The sequence below is a fragment of the Scyliorhinus canicula genome, chromosome 6 (genome assembly GCF_902713615.1).
Source record: "Scyliorhinus canicula chromosome 6, sScyCan1.1, whole genome shotgun sequence".
Lineage (NCBI taxonomy): Eukaryota > Metazoa > Chordata > Chondrichthyes > Carcharhiniformes > Scyliorhinidae > Scyliorhinus > Scyliorhinus canicula.
The window spans coordinates 125346068-125366773 of record NC_052151.1 but is presented as its reverse complement, the minus strand read 5'-3'; the positions used below and the strand labels follow the sequence as shown (position 1 = coordinate 125366773).

The following is a 20706-nucleotide window of genomic DNA, read 5'->3' as shown; positions in this document are numbered from 1 at the left end:
ATACATGAGCCAAGTAATTAAGTTGATGAGAAACAGGCAAAGAAGAATGCATACTGGGCTACATTCTTCTCAGGTGAAGTTATAAAATAAACTCAGTCTGCATAATTTGAAGTAACAGGAAACATAACTTGCATCTATTTCAAATTCTCTTCTGCTTATTTGTGGAAAAAATTATTCTGCACTTCTATTGTACTTCACTATGTTACAACAGTGACCACACAAGTACTTTACCTGAATGAAAAGCACTTTGGTATACAACACAAGAAATTGTAGCACGAGAAGACCTTATGGCCAGTCAAACCTGCTCCACCATTCAATATGATCAGGGCTGATCTTGGACTTCAACTCCATTCACCCAACCAATCCCCATATCCCTTAATTTGCTGAGACATCAAAATTCTGTCTATCCCAAATGTATTCAACGATGGAGCATCCACAATCCTCAGAGGTAAAGAATTCCAAAAATTCACAACCCTTTTAGTGAAGAAATTTCTCCTCATCTCAGTCCTAAATGAGCGGCCCCTAATCCCAAAACTTGGCACATTGAACGCAAGAAATTACTCCATAAATACTTTCCTATGTTTGTGTCTTAAATTAATTGCACCCAATTAATTTTAATATTAACAGTATAGATAACAATACAGCTGATAGACGTATATGCCACTTTTCATTACAGGTGAAATCAGTTACGACTATAACTGAATAGAAAAGCAGGAAAAATTTATTTTAGATTTAAAAACAGAATTCTTGAATCTGCAGTAAACTTAGAAAGTATACAATTCTCATCATTTTTGGTCATCAAATCCAGGAGGTGAATCTAATGTTTAGTTGCATATTCCATTATTCATAATGGATACACTGCCTGACCTCTTACAATTCATTGTTAGCTAGTTCTTCTGTTTACTCCTTTGTGTGAACACTACATTTAGACATATAATGTCTAGAATTTTTCAGGTTATGGTTTAAAATTGATGATTAGTCTCAGCACTGAGTCTACTAATTCAATTAGTAACCCTACATTTTAAAGAATTTTATATACACATAGGACAGAACTTATCCGATGTAAAGTTTTCCCACCGCATAAGCCAAAGATTCTGCAGGGAATGCATCCCTCACTTTGGCTTAAGTTGCACCTCAGAGACGTTGGCAAATCTGTTATCGCGTAGTAGCCAGCGCAGAGAGAGTGGGGGTCTTGATGGAGAGAGAGAGCACCCATGGTGGGCAGACTTTGGCAGCAGTGCCTAATGTGGAAAGGAGGCCTCTGAGTGAGGCCATGGAATGGCCCTTAAGTGGACACTAATTGCCTTAATAGGGTCCAAGGACAGACCGGCTGCCAATGGCCTCACATGAGCCATGTAAAATCGCAGAAAGGTTGGCTGTAGGTGGGACAGTGGCAGGAGGGTCACCTGGGGAATTATATGAAATCCCGTCCCTCCCCCATCTGCAAACCTGCCAGCAGTCCTTGAGAAACAGGATTAAGGAGAATCTCAAGGCAATTTATTTACTTATTTATTTATTTTGTTTTTAATTAAATCAATTTGGAGTACCCAGTTCTTTTCGTTTCCAATTAAGAGGCAATTTAGTGTGGCCAATTCACCTACCCCGCATATCTTTTTGAGTTGTGGGGGTGACACCCATGCAGACACGGGAAAATGTGCAAACTCTACACAGACAGTGACCCGGGATCGAACCCAGGGCCTCGGCGCCGTGAATCAAAGCAATTTATACGTATATAAAGAGCAAGAGCGTAGCCAGGGAAAGGATTGGCCCACTCAAGGACAGAGGAGGGAATCTATGTGTGAAGACAGATGAAATGGGCAAGGTACTAAATGAGTACTTTGCATCAGCATTCACCAAAGAGAGGGACTTGGTGGATGATGAAAATGAAATGAAACAAAATGAAACGAAAATCGCTTGTCACAAGTAGGCTTCAAATAAAGTTACTGTGAAAAGCCCCTAGTCGCCACATTCCGGCACCTGTTCGGGGAGGCTGGTACAAGAATTGAACCCACGCTGCTGGCCTGCCTTGGTCTGCTTTAAAAGCCAGCTATTTAGCCCAGTATGCTAAACCAGCCCCTGATGAGTCTAGGGAAGGGTGTATAGATATTCATCTCGATATCAAAAAGGTGTTGGCATCTTTAAAAGTGCTAAGATAGGTACGTCCACAGGGCCTGATGGGCTCTACCCCAAAATACAGTTAGTAAGAATCACAACACCAGGTTAAAGACCAACAGGTTCATTTGAAACGAGAAGCTTTCGGAGCGCTGCTTCTTCATCAGGTGAAGTGGAGGCAGATTGGTTGTACAATCATTCTTCACATTCCAATCTGTAATTATCTTGTCTCTATCTATATATGCTGTGATTGTGAACCTGTTCCCACTTCACCTGATGAAGAAGCAGTGCTCCGAAAGCTTGTGATTTCAAATAAACCTGTTGGAATTAAACCTGGTGCAATGAGACTTCTAACTGTGCCCACCCCAGTCCAGCGCCGGCATCTCCACACCAAAATATGGAGGAAGGCAAGGGTGGAAATTGCTGGGGCCTTGACAGAAATCCGTTTCCTCATTGACTACAGGTGAGGTCCCTGAGGACTGAAGAATAGCCAATGTTGATCCTTTGTTTAAGAAGGGTAGCAGGGTTAATCCAGGAATTTATAGGGTGGTGAGCCTTACGTCAGTGATAGGGAAATTATTGGAAAAGGTTCTGAGGGACAGGATTCACTCACATTTTGAAACAAGTGGACTTATTTATAATAATAATCTTTATTAGTGTCACAAGTAGACTTACACTGTAATGAAATTACTCTGAAAACTCCCTAGTGCCACAATGCGGTGCCTGTTCAAGTACACGGAGGGAGAATTCAGAACATCCAATTTATCTAACAAGCACCTCTTTTGAGACTTGTGGGAGGAAACTGGAGCGCCCAGAGGAAACCCACAGACTGGGGGAGAACGTGCAGACTCTGCAATCGAACCAGAGTCCATGGGACTGTGAAGCAACAGTGCTGACCACTGTGCTACCATGTAGTGATAGACAGCACGCTTTTGTGAAATGGAGGTCGTATCACCAACCTAATCGGGTTTTCTGAGGAAATGACAATTTTAATTGATAAAGGAAGGACAGTGGATATTGTCCATATGGACTTCAGTAAAGCCTTTGACAAGGTCCATCATGGCAGACTGGTACAAAAGGTGAAGTCACACGGGATCAGAGGTGAGCTGGCAAAATGATACAGACTGGTTCGGTCATAGAAAACAAGAGGGCAGCGGTAGAAGTGTGCTTTTCTGAATGAAATGCTATGACTGGTGATATTCTGCTGTGACCTTTGATGTTCATAATATATACAAATGTTTTGGAGGAAAATGTAGCTTGTCTTATTAGTATGTTTGTGGATGTGACAAAGATTGGTGGAGTTGCGGATAATGAAGAGGATTCACAGAGGATACAGCAGGATATAGATCAGTTGGAGACTTCGGCAGAGAAATGGCAGATGGAGTTCAATCCAGAAAAATGTAAGGTAATGCATTTTGGAAGATCTAATACAGGTGGGAAATATACAGTAAATGGCAGAAGCCTTAGCAGTATTGACAGGCAGAGAGATATGGGCGCACAGATCAACAGATCACTGAAAGTGGCAACGCAGGTGGATAAGGTAGTCAAGAAGGCATAAGGCATGCTTATCTTCATTGGTTGGGGCATGGAGTATAAAAATTGACAAGTCATGCTGCAGCTGTACCCAACCTTAGTGAGGCCATATTTGGAATATTGCGTGTAATTCTGGTCGCCACACTACGAGAAAGATGTGGAAGCTTTAGAGAGGGTACAGACAAGGTTTAGCAGAATGTTGCCTGGTCTGCAGGGTATGAGGAGAGGTTGAATAAACTCAGATTGTTTTCACTGGAACGACGAAGGTTAAGGGGCGACCTGATAGAGGTTTACAAAATTCTGAGTGGACAGACTGGATAGTCAGATGCTTCTTCACAAGGTGGAAAAGTCAATTACTTGCCGATATAGGTTTAAGGTGAGAGGAGGAAAGTTTAGAGGAGATGCACAAGGCACATTCTATACACAGAGAGTTGTAAGTGCTTAGAACGCGCTGCTGGGGAAGATGGTGGAAACAGATACGATGGGGAATCCTGACAAATACATGAATAAGATGAGAATTGAGAGATACGGACCCCAGAAGTGAAGAAGGTTTTAGTTTAGACAGACATCATGAGCGGCGCAGGCTTGGAGGGCCGAAGGGCCTGTTCCTGTGCTGTACTGTTCTTTGTTCAGGGGACCATATAATCCTGCCCTTAAAGTCACCGGCTTTAAGAAATAAAATGCAGGTTATAAAGATGGACATTTATATGAATTAAACTAGTGAGATTTCTTGACCGATATGCCAATGAGCTGCTCACTTTGATTACATTTATTCCAAACCGTAATTAACTTAATGCAAAGATGCACTGTACCAAATCAAATTTAGGACAAATCAATTGAATCATGCTGTCCATGAGTCATTTAAGATCATTCTCAGAATAGCCTCTTGCCATTTCCAAAAAATGACTCCTTAGTATACATACCTCTTCAATTTTGGCATTCACACATGCTAAATATAATGTTGCAGCTCCAGCTGTACATGGCCATTCTAGTGCTGTGGAGTAGTGGCGCAATAAAAATTCATGAAAGGGCAAATTTTACATAGAGGAATTGAGATAGTGGGATAAACACTTTTACTTGTTTCATGCTTTCTCATGTTTCTACCTCTGTTCTGAAACCATCATAATATAATATTGATTCTCCTGTTTGTAAAAGGAAATGACCACCCATTTATCGTAGCAAGAAATAATTAATTACTCTGTTTCTGTTAATGATTGGCCATTTAAGGAATCTAATCTTTCTCATTAATTCATGATAGATATCTAGCAGGGTGACAAGGAGAAATAATGTAAGGCATGATGAACTTCCTTTAAGGTATGTCAGCCTAAACATTTTATGCAATATAGCTGCAAATCATGCTTTATCTTGCAACATGCTTCACCATGACAAATGTTTGTCCAACAGGTAACTATTTTTGATTGGTAGTAAAGAGCAAGCAGCAGAATTGTATTTTCACAGATACAGTGGATCTAAGTCAATGTGTTACTGACCCGGCCAATGAATGATAATATGTCTTCAATTTGAATATAATTGTACCACTTTTCTATAAAGGCGAGAAAATAAGTTGCCAGCAACTCAATCATTAAGGTAAGCATGCAGCAGTTAACCTTGCTGTTCCAGGATAAGAAGCTGCTAACTATAGCCACATTCTAAATTCCTGAGTGTGGCAATAAGATTATAACAGGGAAGGTAATATAACACTTTAGAACATAGAACATAGAACAGTACAGCACAGAACAGGCCCTTCGGCCCTCGATGTTGTGCCGAGCAATGATCACCCTACTCAAACCCACGTATCCACCCTATACCCGTAACCCATTAACCCCCCCCCCCCCCCTTAACCTTACTTTTTAGGACACTACGGGCAATTTAGCATGGCCAATCCACCTAACCCGCACATCTTTGGACTGTGGGAGGAAACCGGAGCACCCGGAGGAAACCCACGCACACACGGGGAGGACGTGCAGACTCCGCACAGACAGTGACCCAGCCAGGAATCGAACCTGGGACCCTGGAGCTGTGAAGCATTTATGCTAACCACCATGCTACCGTGCTGCCCCACAACTTTAAATTGTTATACACTACAATATACAAGCCAAAAGTGTTTATTTATAAAACGGCATATGGTTGAAGATGGTCAATAAAATGGAAATAGAAGTTTGAATATTATTGAATTACATCTTCCTTCTCAAGATTTGCCTTTTGGTCATCAGCAACAAGTAATCCCCTGATTAATTTTGGACAAACTGAATGTCAAGTTAAGTTTTATCAACATGCTTTCATCAATAACCACACTTACTCAGCAATAACCTGCTCACGGATGCTCAGTTTGGGTTCCGCCAGGGTTACTCAGCTCCTGACCTCATTACAACCTTGGTGCAAACATGGACAAAAGAGCTGAATGCCAGAGGTGAGGTGAGAGTGACTGCCCTTGACACCAACGCAGCATTTGACCGAGTATGGCATCAAGGGGCCCTAACTAAACTGGAGTCAATGGGAATCAGGGAAAACTTCTCTGCTGGTTGGAGTCATACCTGGTACAAAGGAAGATAGTTCTGGTGATTGGAGGTCAATCGTCTCAACTCCAGGGCATAACTTGGGTAAATTAATTAACAAAACATATTCCTCAGGGTAGACTCCTCGGCCACCTTCAGCTGCTTCATCAATTACCTTTCTTCCATCAAAAGATCAGAACTGTGGACGTTCGCTGACGATTACACAATGTTCAGCAGCATTTGCGACTCCTCAGATACAGAAGCAGTCCATGTTCAAAAGCAGCAAGACCTGGACAATATCCAGGCTTGGGCTGACAAGTGGCAAGTTACATTCTTGCCGCACAAGTACCAAGCAATGACCATCTCCAACAAGAAAGGATCTAACCATTACCCCAAGACATTCAATGGCATTACCATCACTGAATCCACCCACTATCAACATCCTAGGGGCTTACCATTGACCAGAAACTGACCTGGACTAGCCCCATTAATACTGTGGCTTCCTGGGCAGGTCAGGGGCTTGGAATCCTGCAGCGAGGAACTCATCTCCAGACTCCCCAAAGCCTGTCCACCATCTACAAGGCACAAGTCAGGAGTGCAATAGAATGCTCTTCCCCTTGGTTGGATGAATGCAGGGCCAACAACACTGAAGAAGCTTCACACAATCTAGAAAAAGCAGCCCGCTTGATTGGTACCAATTCCACAAACATTCATTCCCTCAACCACCAATGAACAGTGGTAGCAGTATGTACCATCTACACTGCTGGAACTCAACAAGGATCCTTAAGCAGCAACTTCTAAACTCATCTAAAAGGACAAGGGCACCATCAACTGAAGTTCCCCTCCAAGTCACTCACCATCCTGACTTGGAAATATATCACCATTCCTTCACTGTCACGAGGTAAAAATCCTGGAATTCCCTCCCTCCCTAACAGCAGTGGGTGTACCTATTCCTCAGGGACTGCAGCAGTTCAAGAAGGTAGCTCACCACCAACTTCTCAAGAGCAACTCGGGATGGGCAATAAATGCTGCCCTAGCCAGGGACTTTGGTAGATGAATTAAAAAAACATATCACTGGTGTGAATTCTAAAATTTTCTGTACTTGCTATCTTTGTGGCTGGAGTTTCTAAGTTTGTCAATTAAGAATCCACTTTGTATTAAGAATGGTAAACTAATGTCATATACGGCCCTCATAGAATGTATCAGGGACGTTTCCTATGGCCATTTCTGCTCGATTTCAAACAAGGTCCCAAAAAATGAAGTTTCAACTTGACACCTGCTGTGTAACCTGTTGTCCCTTACCAATAATTGCTTTCTGAGGTTTGCAATAAGCTTTTGTAAAACAAAAGAGGTGCTTAATTGCAAATTAAAATATTTTAAAAGATATCTAGATGTACAACTCAAGTCAATGTTGTAGTATATTTCGAATATTTCACGGAAGTTATCATTGAGACGCTTGGTAGTACAGAACTTGAGTATTGCTAAAAAGAGGCAGGCTGTTGAAGTTTGACTTGTACTCATCAGGACAGATTCACAAATATATCAAATCTCAAAGGGCAGAACAATTTAGACTGCACGAGAGTAGGGTGTTGATTGGTTGGCAAGTGAACTCTAATTAGTAGAGGCATTGCCATGGAAAATGCTCCAGGGACCAGATAACTGCGAAGCTTTTGTTTAAATTCAAATCAGGCATGCCTTGGCCAGAGTCGACCTGCCTAGTTTGAATTTAAATTAAATTAGACAGTTAACTGTTCCTTGGTGAATCTCCATGGCCTCCACCAATCAGAGTTCGTTTGTGATCCTATCAGCACCCTTTGCTCGTGTATTATAAATTGCTGTTCCTTTTAAGATTTGATATTCTTGAAAGTCTGTCCGATGAGTGCAAGACAAAAAGCTTCAACATTATGTCTCCTTTTCAGCAATATTCAAGTTATCATTTGTGATATTTCCCTCTTACGATTTGCAAAGTGGTGAGTTGTTCAGGCAGTAACCGCAGCATTTATCTACGTTTTCTCCATACAACTGGAATGTTTTGGCAGCACACAGGTTTAAGTCAATACAACATGAACAAAACAGAGGCATGTATACTTAAAATCACTCTGCTGAAATCATCGTCACAATTTTCTCAGAAGGCCTTTAAGTTTGGCAAAAATCAAAATGGGTTCACAGTTTTGTCTCAGCTATACTTGTTATGCAACAAACCTACAATAGAGCAATTAAATCTTTTCAAATGATCTGTGACAGATAGCTAGAAATGCTTTGAATGATATATATTGACAGTGTTCACAATTGGTGTGTCGGAAAACATGAACATTTTTCTCCTGAGTCCTTCTCACAAAGCACATGGCCAAATTACCAAAATATGAGCACTCACTATCTGGCAGGCAATGTCTTCACAGTGATCATTTAACAAAATATGTTCTTTTATTCAAACAGATTGTATAGAATTAAACAACTTACAAAGAGGAAAACAACCTGTCAGTAGAAATGTAAAGACACCATCTTGCGGATGTAGAGTCATAGAATCAGAGAATCCCTACAATACAGGAGGACATTTGGCCCATCAAGTATGCACTGACCCCTGGAAAGAGCACCCTACTCCGCCCACGCCCCACCCTATCCCCGTAACCCCACCTAACCATCTGGCTTCTCAGGGGCAATTTAGCATGGCCAATCCAACTAACCTGCACACCTTTGGACTGTCACCCAGGTAGTGGAGAAACTAAAATGTTCTGGAGATTTTTAAACTGGAGATATTTTAACAGTCCACTTTGTGGCACGGTGACACAGTGGTTAGCACTGCTGCATCACAACACCTCGGTCTCGGGTTAGATCCCGGCCTTGGATGACTGTGTGGAGTTTGTACATTCTTCCCGTGTCTGCACGGGTTTCCTCTGGGTACTCCAGTTTCATCCCACAATCCAAAGACGTGCAGGTTCAGTGGATTGACCATGATACACTGTCCCTTTGGGTGGGATTCTCCGACCTCCCGCCGGGCCAGAGAATCGCCGGAGGGCGGCGAGAATCCCGCCCCGCCAACCGGCGCCGATTTTTCGGCGGGTGCGGGAATCGCATCGCGCCAGCCGTTGGCAGCGGCCCTCCCGGCGATTCTCCGCCCCGCGATGGGCCCAGTGGCCGCCCGTTTTCGGCCAGTCCCGCCGGCATAAATCAAACAAGGTCTTTACTGGCGGGACCTGGCTCAGGGCGGTTTGCTGAGTCCTCGGGGAGGGCAACGCGGGGGGGAGGGGGGAATCTGGCCCCGGGGAGGGCCTCACGGTGGCCTGGCCCGTGATCGGAGCCCACCGATCCGCGGGCGCGTCTGTGTCACGGTGGCATTCTTTCCCTCCGTGCTGGCTGCTGTAATGTTCCGCCCTGGCCGGTGCGGAGAACCCCCCTGCGCATGTGCTGGGATGATGCCAGTACACACTGGCGCTCCCGCGCATGCGCCAATTCGCGCCTGCCGGCGCCAGTCCCGCCGGCACCGGCCTAGCCCCTGAAGGTGTGGAGAATCCCGGCCTTTTTGTCCGTAGGTTAGATGAGGTTATGGGGATAGGATGGGAGTGCGTAACAAGGTAGATTGCTCTTTCAGAGGGTCGGTGCAGACTTGATGGGCTGAATGGCCTCCTTCTTCTCTGTAGGGACTCTATGAACTCAACCTCAATCTGAATTCAGGTATGAGGAAGGGAATAATTTGGGCTCAAGGTAAGAAAATCAGTCCAATAAACCTGGACATTTAGAAAGCTGTGTTCATTTCTGAAAAATAGCTTATTAATACATGACTAATAGCCATAAAGACAGTTAGTTAAAAGTTGTAGGAGTAACATGGGGGTGCAATACAGAATTTGAAAAGTACTCTTTAAAATTAGAGAGCCTTATATACAAAACTCTGAATGTTTGCTGGATAAGGATTCTCACATCCTCAATGGAAATAATTTGCTTTAACAAGCTAACCAGCCCCGTCAATGGTTTCAAGACTGGATATCCAATCAGCAGGCCAAGTGTTTTAAGAGTGGCTAAAAATGGAGGCAAAATAAGTGTTTTATGTGACAACAGCCATTAATGATGCGCAGATTCCTTTCTCCTGACAATATTGTACCGCTTTCACAATGACAGTTACTGAAAGGCAATTCCTGACATACCTTTTCGTAGGAGTAGGTGCTCCGGAGGACAAGACGGAGTGGGACACCACAGTATCATTCATGTTTGGCAAAGATCGTTGTTGTGGGCTACATAAAGCAAAAAAAGAAAAATAAATTTAAGGAAGAAGCCTCTAGCAGTTATACACTAACGTTGGTCTGTTTTGACCAGATGGTAATTTCAGTATTAATGTACAAATTGTTCCCTCAGAAATGTCCAAGGAAGAATCAATGAAATCCTGCACAGATGAAAGATCTTTAATGGACCAGCTATACTGCACAAGTTGAGCCAATATCAACTAATTTAGTCTTTGAAATTTTGCCAGTTTTCCAAAGTGAAGTTACGGTTCAGGTTTCTGCTCAAATTCTTTTGCATAGATATAAAATCATCCATGAAACAGCACAAGTGGGCTGTGTAATAAAATGGACTTGTTCTCCCCTTGAATTTAAATCTATCCTTTGTTGGATTTTAGTAAACTGATGGTGTTTTACTAATACAAATGAAAATAGGGTTCATCACAAAATATATGCATTTTTAAGGAAGTGAACTCAATTTGGGAGCATTACATAATTGTAAAATGAAAGGCCAATATAGTCAGAAATATCTAAACTGTACAAAGTTACAAAATGTAATTTTACCAAGTCTGTTAATTTTATATACTCAATGTTTCGTTAGAGGCAATTGGCAATAAACAGGACACCCGAATTTGTAAGTTAAGAACCTATGACAGTGAAAGAAAGTGCAAGTATATCGAATTAAATTTGTTGGCACAGTATTAAATGCAAATTATTTTTTTAAATATATCAGATTACAGATTATGTTTCTTTATTCAAGTTGCCATACTGTCGCAGCAAGGAGAATCTTAGGTTATCCTCAGGAAAGACTCTCAAGTTCCCACATCTGGGTACTTGTGCCAAAATTGGAAGAGCTGTCCCACATGCAAGCCAAGCAAAACCCTGACATAAGCAGAATCACGGAATCAAACCTTTCAGCTAATTCTTCAGGCTCCTCCATCACCTCGATTACTAAATTCCACCCTCCCTCAGCTGACAAATTAGTACTCTTCCATGTTCAATACCAATTGGGAGAAGCACCGAGGGTAGGAAATGCACAGATAATACCCTGAATGGGGGACTTCAACGTCAACCAATCACCAATGGCTCAGTAGAAGCACTACTGACTGAGCTGATCAAGTACTGAAGGCCACATCTGCCAGACTGGGCCTATGGTGAAAGAACATTAAGTAAAGAAAAAATTGTGTTGAAACTCAAACTCACCAATGTAGCTGTCACATTCCCATCTGTCCATGACAGCAGACATTGGAATGACCACCGGACAGACTGAGAAGACAAAGTCTGGTTTACACACTGAGGACACCATCTATCATGATGTGTGGAACTAATGCCATGCTAAATGGGATGGATTCATTCAATAAATAGCAGCTTAAAACTGACCATTGATGAGGCACAGTGAACCATCGGCATTAGAAGAATTATATTGAATCACAATATGTCACCTCATGCTTCGCATATTCCTCACACTACAAAAGCATGGCTAAAGTAAATATAAGGCAGGTCAGGAGCAGGCATAGCTGCATCTAAATCCAAATAGAACCTAATGAAGCTACAACACATGCATGTAGAAAAAGCATAATGTTACAGACAGAGCTAAATGACAAGCAAAGGATCTGAGCAATTTCTGTAGCCTTTCTATACCCACTTGTGAATAGTGCTAGATGAATGAACAACTGATAGAAGGAGGCTCGATAAACATGTCCATTCTTAATGATGGCAGAACCCATGTGAATGCAAACGACAAGGCTGAAGCTGAAACTATCCTCAGCCAGAAGTGTTGAATGGATAATTTAGCCTCCCCTTCATGTGCCCACAATCATTGAAGCTAGTATCAGCCGTTGAATTCACTCCATATGACATCCCTGCTGTAATGCTGTAGGTTTGTGCCTCAGAACCTGCCGGGCCCCCAGCCAAGTTGTTTCATACAAAGACCATACTAACAAAGTGGAAAATTGTCCAGTTATGTCTCGCCCATATAAAGCAGGACAAATCTAATCAGCCAATTACTACTCCATCGGCCTACTCAGAATCATTAGCAAACTGAAGGAAGGTATTGTGAACAGCGCTGTCAAGCAGCACTTACTCAGCAATAACCAGATCACTGATGCTCAGTTTGGGTTCTGCCAGGGCCACTCAACTCCAGACGTCATTTTCAGTCTGGTCCAAATATGGGCAAACGAGCCATTCCGGAAATTAGAGTGACAGCCCTTGACATCAAGGACGCGTTTGATCGAGTGTAGCATCGAGGAACCCCACTAATAATAATCTTTTATTATTGACACAAATAGGCTTGCATTAACTGCAATGAAGTTACTGTGAAAATCCCCTAGTCGCCACACTCTGGCGCCTGTTCAGGTACACAGAGGGAGAATTCAGAATGTACGGTTCACCGAACAATCACGTCTTTCAGGGCTTGTGGGAGGAAACCGGAGCTCCTGGAAGAAACCCGCGCAGACACAGGGACAATGTGCAGATTCTGCACGGATAAGTGACCCAAGCTGGAATCGAACCTGGGACCCTGGTGCTGTGAAGCAACAGTGCTAACCACTGTGCTACCATGCTATTCCCGGCCCAATCATCGTCAGTTGCTTTTCCGTAACTTTCCCTTCACATAGTCCAAAATAAGGATCTCCACTGTTGATTCCATAATATTCGGTTCAATTCACAACTCCTCAGATAAAGCAGATTGGCACACCATGGCTGGAGTGTGCACAAGAGACACTGCAGCAACTCACCAAGGTTTCTTTGGCAGCACCTCTAAACCAGTGACCTTCACTGCCTGGAAGGACAAGGACAGCAGACTCATGGGAATATTACCACTTGCATATTCCCTTCCATGTCAAGCCCAATCTTGACTTGGAGCTATTATCACCATTCCTTCCCTATGGCTGGGTCAAATTTCTGGAACTCCCTTCCGAACAGCACTATGGGTGTACAAACACCACGTGGACTGCAGTGGTCAAGAGGGTGGCTCAACACTATGTTCTCAAGGGCAATTAGGAATGGGCAATAAACACTTGCCTAGGCAGCAATGCCCAAATCCCATGAACGAATCAAGAAAAAAAGTTACGTGACATTACTATTAGCTGTTATGGGCCAGGGTTTAGAGAACCCCAAAGTGTATCATGGAGTTCACCTGACCCACACATTTAATAGATTGTGGTATGGGGAGCACACGGCCCACTCTACAGGTGTGATACAGCAGAAATTGAAAAGTATTTTTTAAATCAAAACAATGTTTATTCTATGAACTCAAGTTAACCTTTTTAAAACATAGTGAACATCTTAGCAACCATTAATTCAAATACAACCCAAAGTATACAACAAGTAATCCTTTAAGCTTTCCTTTTAACATCCATTAGACTTAAAACACCTTTTAGCAGAAGCACATCAAGTCAAAGTCACTACTGTTATTAGTTTTAAATCACCAGGATCGATTTACAGTCTTTCGATTACAGAGAGACACTCTAATACACCTTCTGGATGTAACTGCAGCAATACAGCTCTGAAAATGAAACTAAAACACACCCTGCAGCACATAGCCTAAAACGAAAGAAAAAAGCTGACAGACAGCCCAGCTCTACCCACTCTCTGACATCACTGCAGTAATAAACACCCATTTCTTAAAAGTACTCTCATTACAGATATTTATATACACACCCATTTATAAGCATCCATTTCTTAAAGGTACTCTCACATGTCATAGCTTTTTCACTTCAGTCATTTTAAACATTAGTACGCTTCACCCAGATCTACCCAGAGCGAGGGGCCTTTATCCTCCCAAACATGTGTCCCATCCCCACTGAAAGAATGACAAAAAGGTGTCCTCGACAACATAAAGGAACTGAACGAGCTTAAGCAGGTGTGGAATACCATTATCTTTCAAAGAACAGAAGGTGGAGGTGAATTGCATCTAAATGACCTCATATTTTCAGAAGCAATTATATTTTTGAACTGCTTTTCAACAGACCTGCTGAAAAATGAAAATCTCATCTCAGTATTATTGTCCATCAGTTCACATGGCATTCAACCGGAAATATGAATAAATATATAAATCCTTGAAGTATATAAGATCATGAGGGTATCTTGACAGGGTGGATTCAGAGAGGATGCTTCTTCTTGTCTGAGAATCGAGAACTAGGAGTCATTGTTTAAAAATAAGGGCTCGTCCATTTAAGACAGAGATTAGGAGACGTTGTTTCTCCCAAAGGGCAGTGAATCATTGGGACGCTCTTCCTCAAGAGACAGGGAAAGCAGAATATTTTCAAGGCAGAGGTAGATAGATTCTTGATAAACAATGGTGCCCACAAATTAGAGTGTCATCGGCAGTGGCCAACCCATCCTGCCCTCACTACCCGCAATTTAAATTGGAATGAATCGCTCGCCCATGGTCCAACTTAACCCCTTAAATGGGCAGTTTATGCCAAATCAAGGTCCTCATTCTGCCACTGTTCCAATAACACAGTCCAACAATGTGCAGGTCAGGTGGCTTGGCCATGCTAAATTGCCTCTTGATGTCCAAAGGTTAGGTTAGGTGGGGTTTCAGAGATCAGGCAGGCATAGATAGGGTAATCTTTCGGAGGATTGGTGCAGACTCGATGGGCTGAATGGGCTTCTTCTGCACTGTAGGGATTCTATGATCGTAGAATCACAGCATCTCTACAGTGCAGGAGGCCATTTGGCCAATCGAGTCTGCACTGACCCTTGGAAAGAGTACCCTACCTAGGCTCACACCCTCATCCTATCCCCGTAACTCACCTAACCTTTTCGACACTAAGGGGCAACTTAGCATGGCAAATCAACCTAAACTGCACATCTTTGGACCGTGGGAGGAAACCGGTGCATCCGGAGGAAACACGGGGAGAAAGTGCAAATGTCACCGAAGGCTAGAATTTAACATAGGTCCCTGGCATTGTGAGGCAGCAGTGCCATCCACTGTGCCACCCTGCAGACAGTTTAACCCTGCTGGCTGCTGGTTAGTCAAAGGGGGGGTGATGCCTCTTTCCAGGATCTTAGTGCCAGTCAGAGGCTCTCCTCCCATCATTCGGCCTTCCTGCATCCACCCTCCCCTGCCCTGCCCAATATGCCCTCCCAACAAAAGCCAGGATGTAGTTGAATGTCTGAGTCCATCACTGAATGCCACCTCCTTGGCCTACCTGCAGCACCAACAATGGCCTGCGCTGCTACTGGCACTGCGGTGTGCAGAGTTAATGACCTCCAGTTGGCCAGCAGCTTTCAGAGGCCTGATCTCCTCCTGGAGAATGATGGAAATGTCACCTCATACTCAGTAAAGGGTTGCAGAAAAATTAGACACTTACAGTAGGATGTGGGGATCCTGCCCTCAGTGTAAAATCCAGCCTATTATACTCGCACAACTCAGTTTCCTGTGGGCATTTATTAGACTTTTTAGGCCAATATATCTAAATTCCAATGTCCACATTTACAGTGGAAACTGCCTGTGTAAACTGCATATTTTAATTCCTTTTAAACTGTGCCCCCTAGTTTTAGATTTCCCCACAGGGAGAAACATCCTCTCCGCATTTACCCTGTCAAATCTCCTGAGGATTTCATGTTTCAATAATATCACATTCTATTATACTCTACTCAGTATAGGCACAACTCAGTCTTTCCTCATAAGGTTATCCCTTCATCCCAAGAATCAGCCATGTGAACATTCTCTGAACTGCTTCCAATGCAAATATATCCCCCTGAAGGTGGCTAAATTTGTACAGGCTACTCCAGCTGTGGGGCGGGATTCTCCAACCCCCCGGGGGTCAGAGAATCGTCCGGGGCCGGCGTCAATCCCGCCCCCGCCGTGTCCCGAATTCTCCGCTGCCCGAGATTTGACGGGGGCGGGAATTGCGCTGCGCGGTCGACGGGCCCCCCCCCCGCCGGTCGGCGGGCTCCCCGCGACGATTCTCTGGCCTGCGATGGGCCGAAGTCCCGCCGCTGACAGGCCTTTCCCGCCGGCGTGGATTAAACCACCTACCTGACCGGCGGGAATGGCGGCGCGGGCGGGCTCCGGGGTACTGGGGGGGGGGGGGGCGCACGGGGCGATCTGACCCCGGGGGGTGCCCCCACGGTGGCCTGGCCCGCAATTGGGGTCCACCGATCGGCGGGCGGGCCTGTGCCGTGGGGGCACTCTTTTTCTTCCGCCTCCGCCATGGCCTTCACCATGGCGGAGACGGAAGAGACCCCCCTCCCCTGTGCATGCGCCGGTATGACATCAGCAGCCGCTGACGCTCCGGCGATGCGCGGATTTACGGCAGCCGGTGAAGTCCTTTCGGCCCCGGCTGGCATGGCGCCAAAGGCCGTTCACGCCAGCTGGCGGAGTGGGAACCACTCCAGTGCGGGGCTCGCCCCTCAATGTGAGGGCTTGGCCCCTAAAGGAGAATTCCGCACCTTTAGGGCGATCCGACGCCGGAGTGGTTCACGCCACTCCGACATGCCGGGACCCTCCGCCCCGTCGGGTAGGGTAGAATCCCGGTTGTGGTCTCACCAACGCTCTGTACGGCTGTCGCAAAACTTCCTTAATTTTTTACTCCATCCCCCTTACAATAAAAGCATTTAATCATTCTCAATCACTTTCTGCACATGCACATTAACTGTTGTCATTCATGTAAAGGGCAACCAGATCCCCAGTATCCCAAAATCTAGTCTCTCCATTTTAGTAATATTCTGTTTTCCTATTCTTCCTACTAAAGTGGACAACCTAACATATTTCCTTGCAATTACTAATGCCTGCTCCACCTCAGGAGTGCCCTATCCCCAAGAACCCTGGTCCCGTGGATGAACTCTTGCCTCTGAATCAACAGGTGTTTGGTGCAAGCCCCACTCTGGATACTTGAGCACATAATCCAAGTTGCAATGTTGCAGGTCACATTAAACCTCCAAGTTCACAATCCACCGTTTCCATGCAGATTGGGGGCTCTCCCCAGTGTTGTGGCCAATACTTATTCCTCAACCAACATTACAGAAAACCGAAAACCTGGTAATTTATCTCATTGATGTGTGTAGAACCTGGCTGATGGCAGATTTGTTGTCATGTTTTCAAAATTATGCGAGAGGCAATGGCGCAGTGGTATTGTCACTAGACTAGTAAATCCAGAGACGCAGGACAGAGCTCTGGGTATCTGGGTTCAAATCCCACCATGGCAGATAATGAAATTTAAATTCAATTTTAAAAATCTGCAATTAAAGGTCTAATGATGACTGGAAGACCACTGTCAATTATCGTAAAAATACACGTGGTTCACTAATGTGCTTTAGGGAAGGAAGTCTGCTATCCATGCTAGCATGGTCTCTGTGTGGCTCCAGATCTACAGCAATGTGGTTGATTCTTGGTTGGCCCCAGCAAGCCACTCAGCCTAAGGGCAATTAGGGATGGGCAACAAATGGCCCAGCCAATGACACCAGAATCCCACAAATGAATTGAAAAAAAGCACTGACTGCTCTTTGAAATTAATTGGATCTGAAGTGGAGATCCTGAGATCATGAAAGATGTTAAATAAATACAAGTCATTTTTGAGTTTATTCACACCTCTCGTATTTCTAGGTTCTCATGAGCGGCAAGCCATTATACAAATGTGAAAGGGCTCTGAAAAGGAAAGTGATGATTTGAAAACATTTTGCCTTTCTAAGAAGAGTTAAAAGTGCCAAGTACTCAAATCGTATTTGTTGACGTCTGCATTCATTTCTTTTCTCTAATCGATAGCTCAGACTGAATTCTGTGGTTGATATGCATCGTGTTTTCCCATAAAAACAGATCAGTGGTATAAAGTAAGCTACCAATACGATTCCTGGCATAGCCAGGAGGCAACAAGTAGATAGATAATCCTGCAGCTTTCTACATTCGATTGATTGTTTTTGTTAATCAGAGGCATGGACCTGTAAACAGGAGAATCTATCAATAACTATTCCATTAATGGTATCAAAATAAATACTGTTGAAGTTGGAAAAAGACTTGCTGGGTTGTCAGGGAGGAGCTATTAGAACACTCGTGTCTAGACGATTGAAAAAAAATGCCTTCCATTTTTAAGAGTACGAGAGAATAGAATAGCTGTAGACGGGGGAAGGCTGTCAAATCATACAATGACCCCCACAAAAAAAAATTGTGAACAAAATTTCTGTGTTTCTCCCATCCAAATTCTACCAAGTTTGGTCTATTCGGGTATTAAGCTGATGCAAGTTGCAGCTCTAAGATGGGAATGCCATGGTGGGGAGTGATGGTGCTGAAGTTGGTTCTGCACCAAAACTAGCCATTCAAAATCAGCAGCAAAATCACCTTTCCCAGGGTAGCCTGAAAGTGAATGCACCATAAGCTCTGATGAAAGGTCAGAGGCCCTAAAAGTTAACTCTATTTCTCTTTCCACAGATACAGCAAAACCTGCTGAGTACTTTCAGAATGTGTGCACTTGCTGTTTCTATTTGGCTTTTGAAATTGCGTGCAAACGTAAATTAGTCTTTTACTAATACTTTATTTACTACTTATGATACAGCACCCATACCATTATAACATTTACAGAAGTGATCCAACTGTACTTGGGACGCAATCTACACACTTTGGGCGCAATTTAGCAAACTTGAATTAAAGTCTGCTGAACGGTGCATTTAGCGCCTGCATCACTGAGAAACACCCCATTATTCAACTGCTCTTTGGCCTCAGAGAGATTCTTTCCATCAAGGTCACACTGAGAGGTACTTCCTGCTGGCGAGGTGAAAGGCTCCTCGCAGATCGGGGTGCCATTTTGTCCAGCTGCCCCAATCTCTCCCCATCTCTCCCCAGCCGCCCACCATTCTTATGACCATTGGACCCCCCCATACCCATCCTACACCCCCTACTTGGCAAAACCCCCTGGACCCAAGCCCTAGCAGTGCCAACCTGAGCACCCTGGCAGTGCCACCCGGGCGAGGGAAAGATCCAGATTGTGCTGTGCAGAGCAAGTCGGGTGACTCACGATTGGTCCGTCGAAGAGCCCGATTTTGGGCTCGTACACGATTGACCCACTGAGCCCAGATTCGTGCCGGGCACAACAGGGTGGCTGAATCACAGCCTTCCTTCCCGTTCTTTCATTTATTTCATTATGTTTTTGTTGAGAGACATCTTAATAATTTGTGGGAAAGAATTCCCTTCAAACCTTTTGATTGACCTAACGTAAACATTTTTGCACCATCTTCTCTCCAACACACACAGATTCAAAGCAGAGCCCCTCTTCACAGATCAGAGAACCAAGTTTCAGAATTATCCCTGTCACAAATTTCTGCACCTTCTCCAAAGCAGCAATGACCCTTTGAAGATGGGATGCCTGGAACGATACATTCCAATAGTACATAGAACATAGAACAGTACAGCACAGAACAGGCCCTTCGGCCCTCGATGTTGTGCCGAACAATGATCACCCTACTCAAACCCACGTATCCACCCTATACCCGTAACCCAACAACCTCCCCCCTTAACCTTACGTTTTAGGACACTACGGGCAATTTAGCATGGCCAATCCACCTAACCCGCACATCTTTGGACTGTGGGAGGAAACCGGAGCACCCGGAGGAAACCCACGCACACACGGGGAGGACGTGCAGACTCCGCACAGACAGTGACCCAGCCGGGAACCGAACCTGGGACCCTGGAGCTGTGAAGCATTTATGCTAACCACCATGCGACCGTGCTGCCCACAGTAGTCTCACCTGCAACATCTTCACATATTCAGTTGTGTTTATTATTCTTCGACCAGTTTGCAGTACTAAACAATCTTCCACATTAAAATCTATTTATTACACCTCATTACACCATTTAATTAATTCAATTTTTCTGGCACTTTGTCATGTTTCTCTGTTTTGTGACCATGGGCGGGATTCTCCACTACCCAGCGGGACGGGCTGTACCGGCGCCGAGGAGTGACGTGTACCACTCAGCCGTCGGGCCGTCCGGAAGGTGCGGAATCCTCCGCACCTTCAGGGGCTAGGCCGGCGCTGGCGGACTTGGCGAGCACCAGCTGGGGCGGAAGAGCTTGGCGCCACGCCAACTGCCGCTGAAGGGCCTTCGCCGGCCAGCGTGAGTTGACGCATGCGCGGGAGCGCCAGCATGTGCTGGCGACATCCCAGCGCATGCGCAGGGGGATTCTTCTCCGCGCCGGCCATGGCGGAGGTTGACAGCAGTCGACACGGAGGGAAAAAGTGCCCCCACGGCCAAGACCCGCCCACGGATCAGTGAGCCCAGATCGCGAGCCAGGCCACGTGGGGGCACCCGCCGGGGCCAGATGCCCCCCCCCCCCCCGGGACTCTGCAGGCAGCCAGTAGAGCCAGGACCTGCCGGTACAAACCTGGTTTGATTTATACCGGCGGGACCAGCCGAA

General features: G+C 44.8%; 1 protein-coding gene across 13 annotated transcripts in view; it reads right to left on the bottom strand.

Annotated features, from left to right (window-relative positions):
- dtnba (dystrobrevin, beta a) overlaps positions 1-20706 on the bottom strand; it is a 705977-nt gene that overhangs the window by 234748 nt on the left and 450523 nt on the right. For all 13 annotated transcript variants that reach the window (XR_005460995.1, XR_005460994.1, XM_038800081.1 and 10 more), the window contains one exon: positions 10280-10366. Coding sequence is in view for 11 of the 13 variants with exons in the window: in XM_038800081.1 (XP_038656009.1) it covers positions 10280-10366 (87 nt within the window). In the remaining 2 variants the exon portion in view is untranslated. The remainder of the gene's footprint in view (positions 1-10279; positions 10367-20706) is intronic.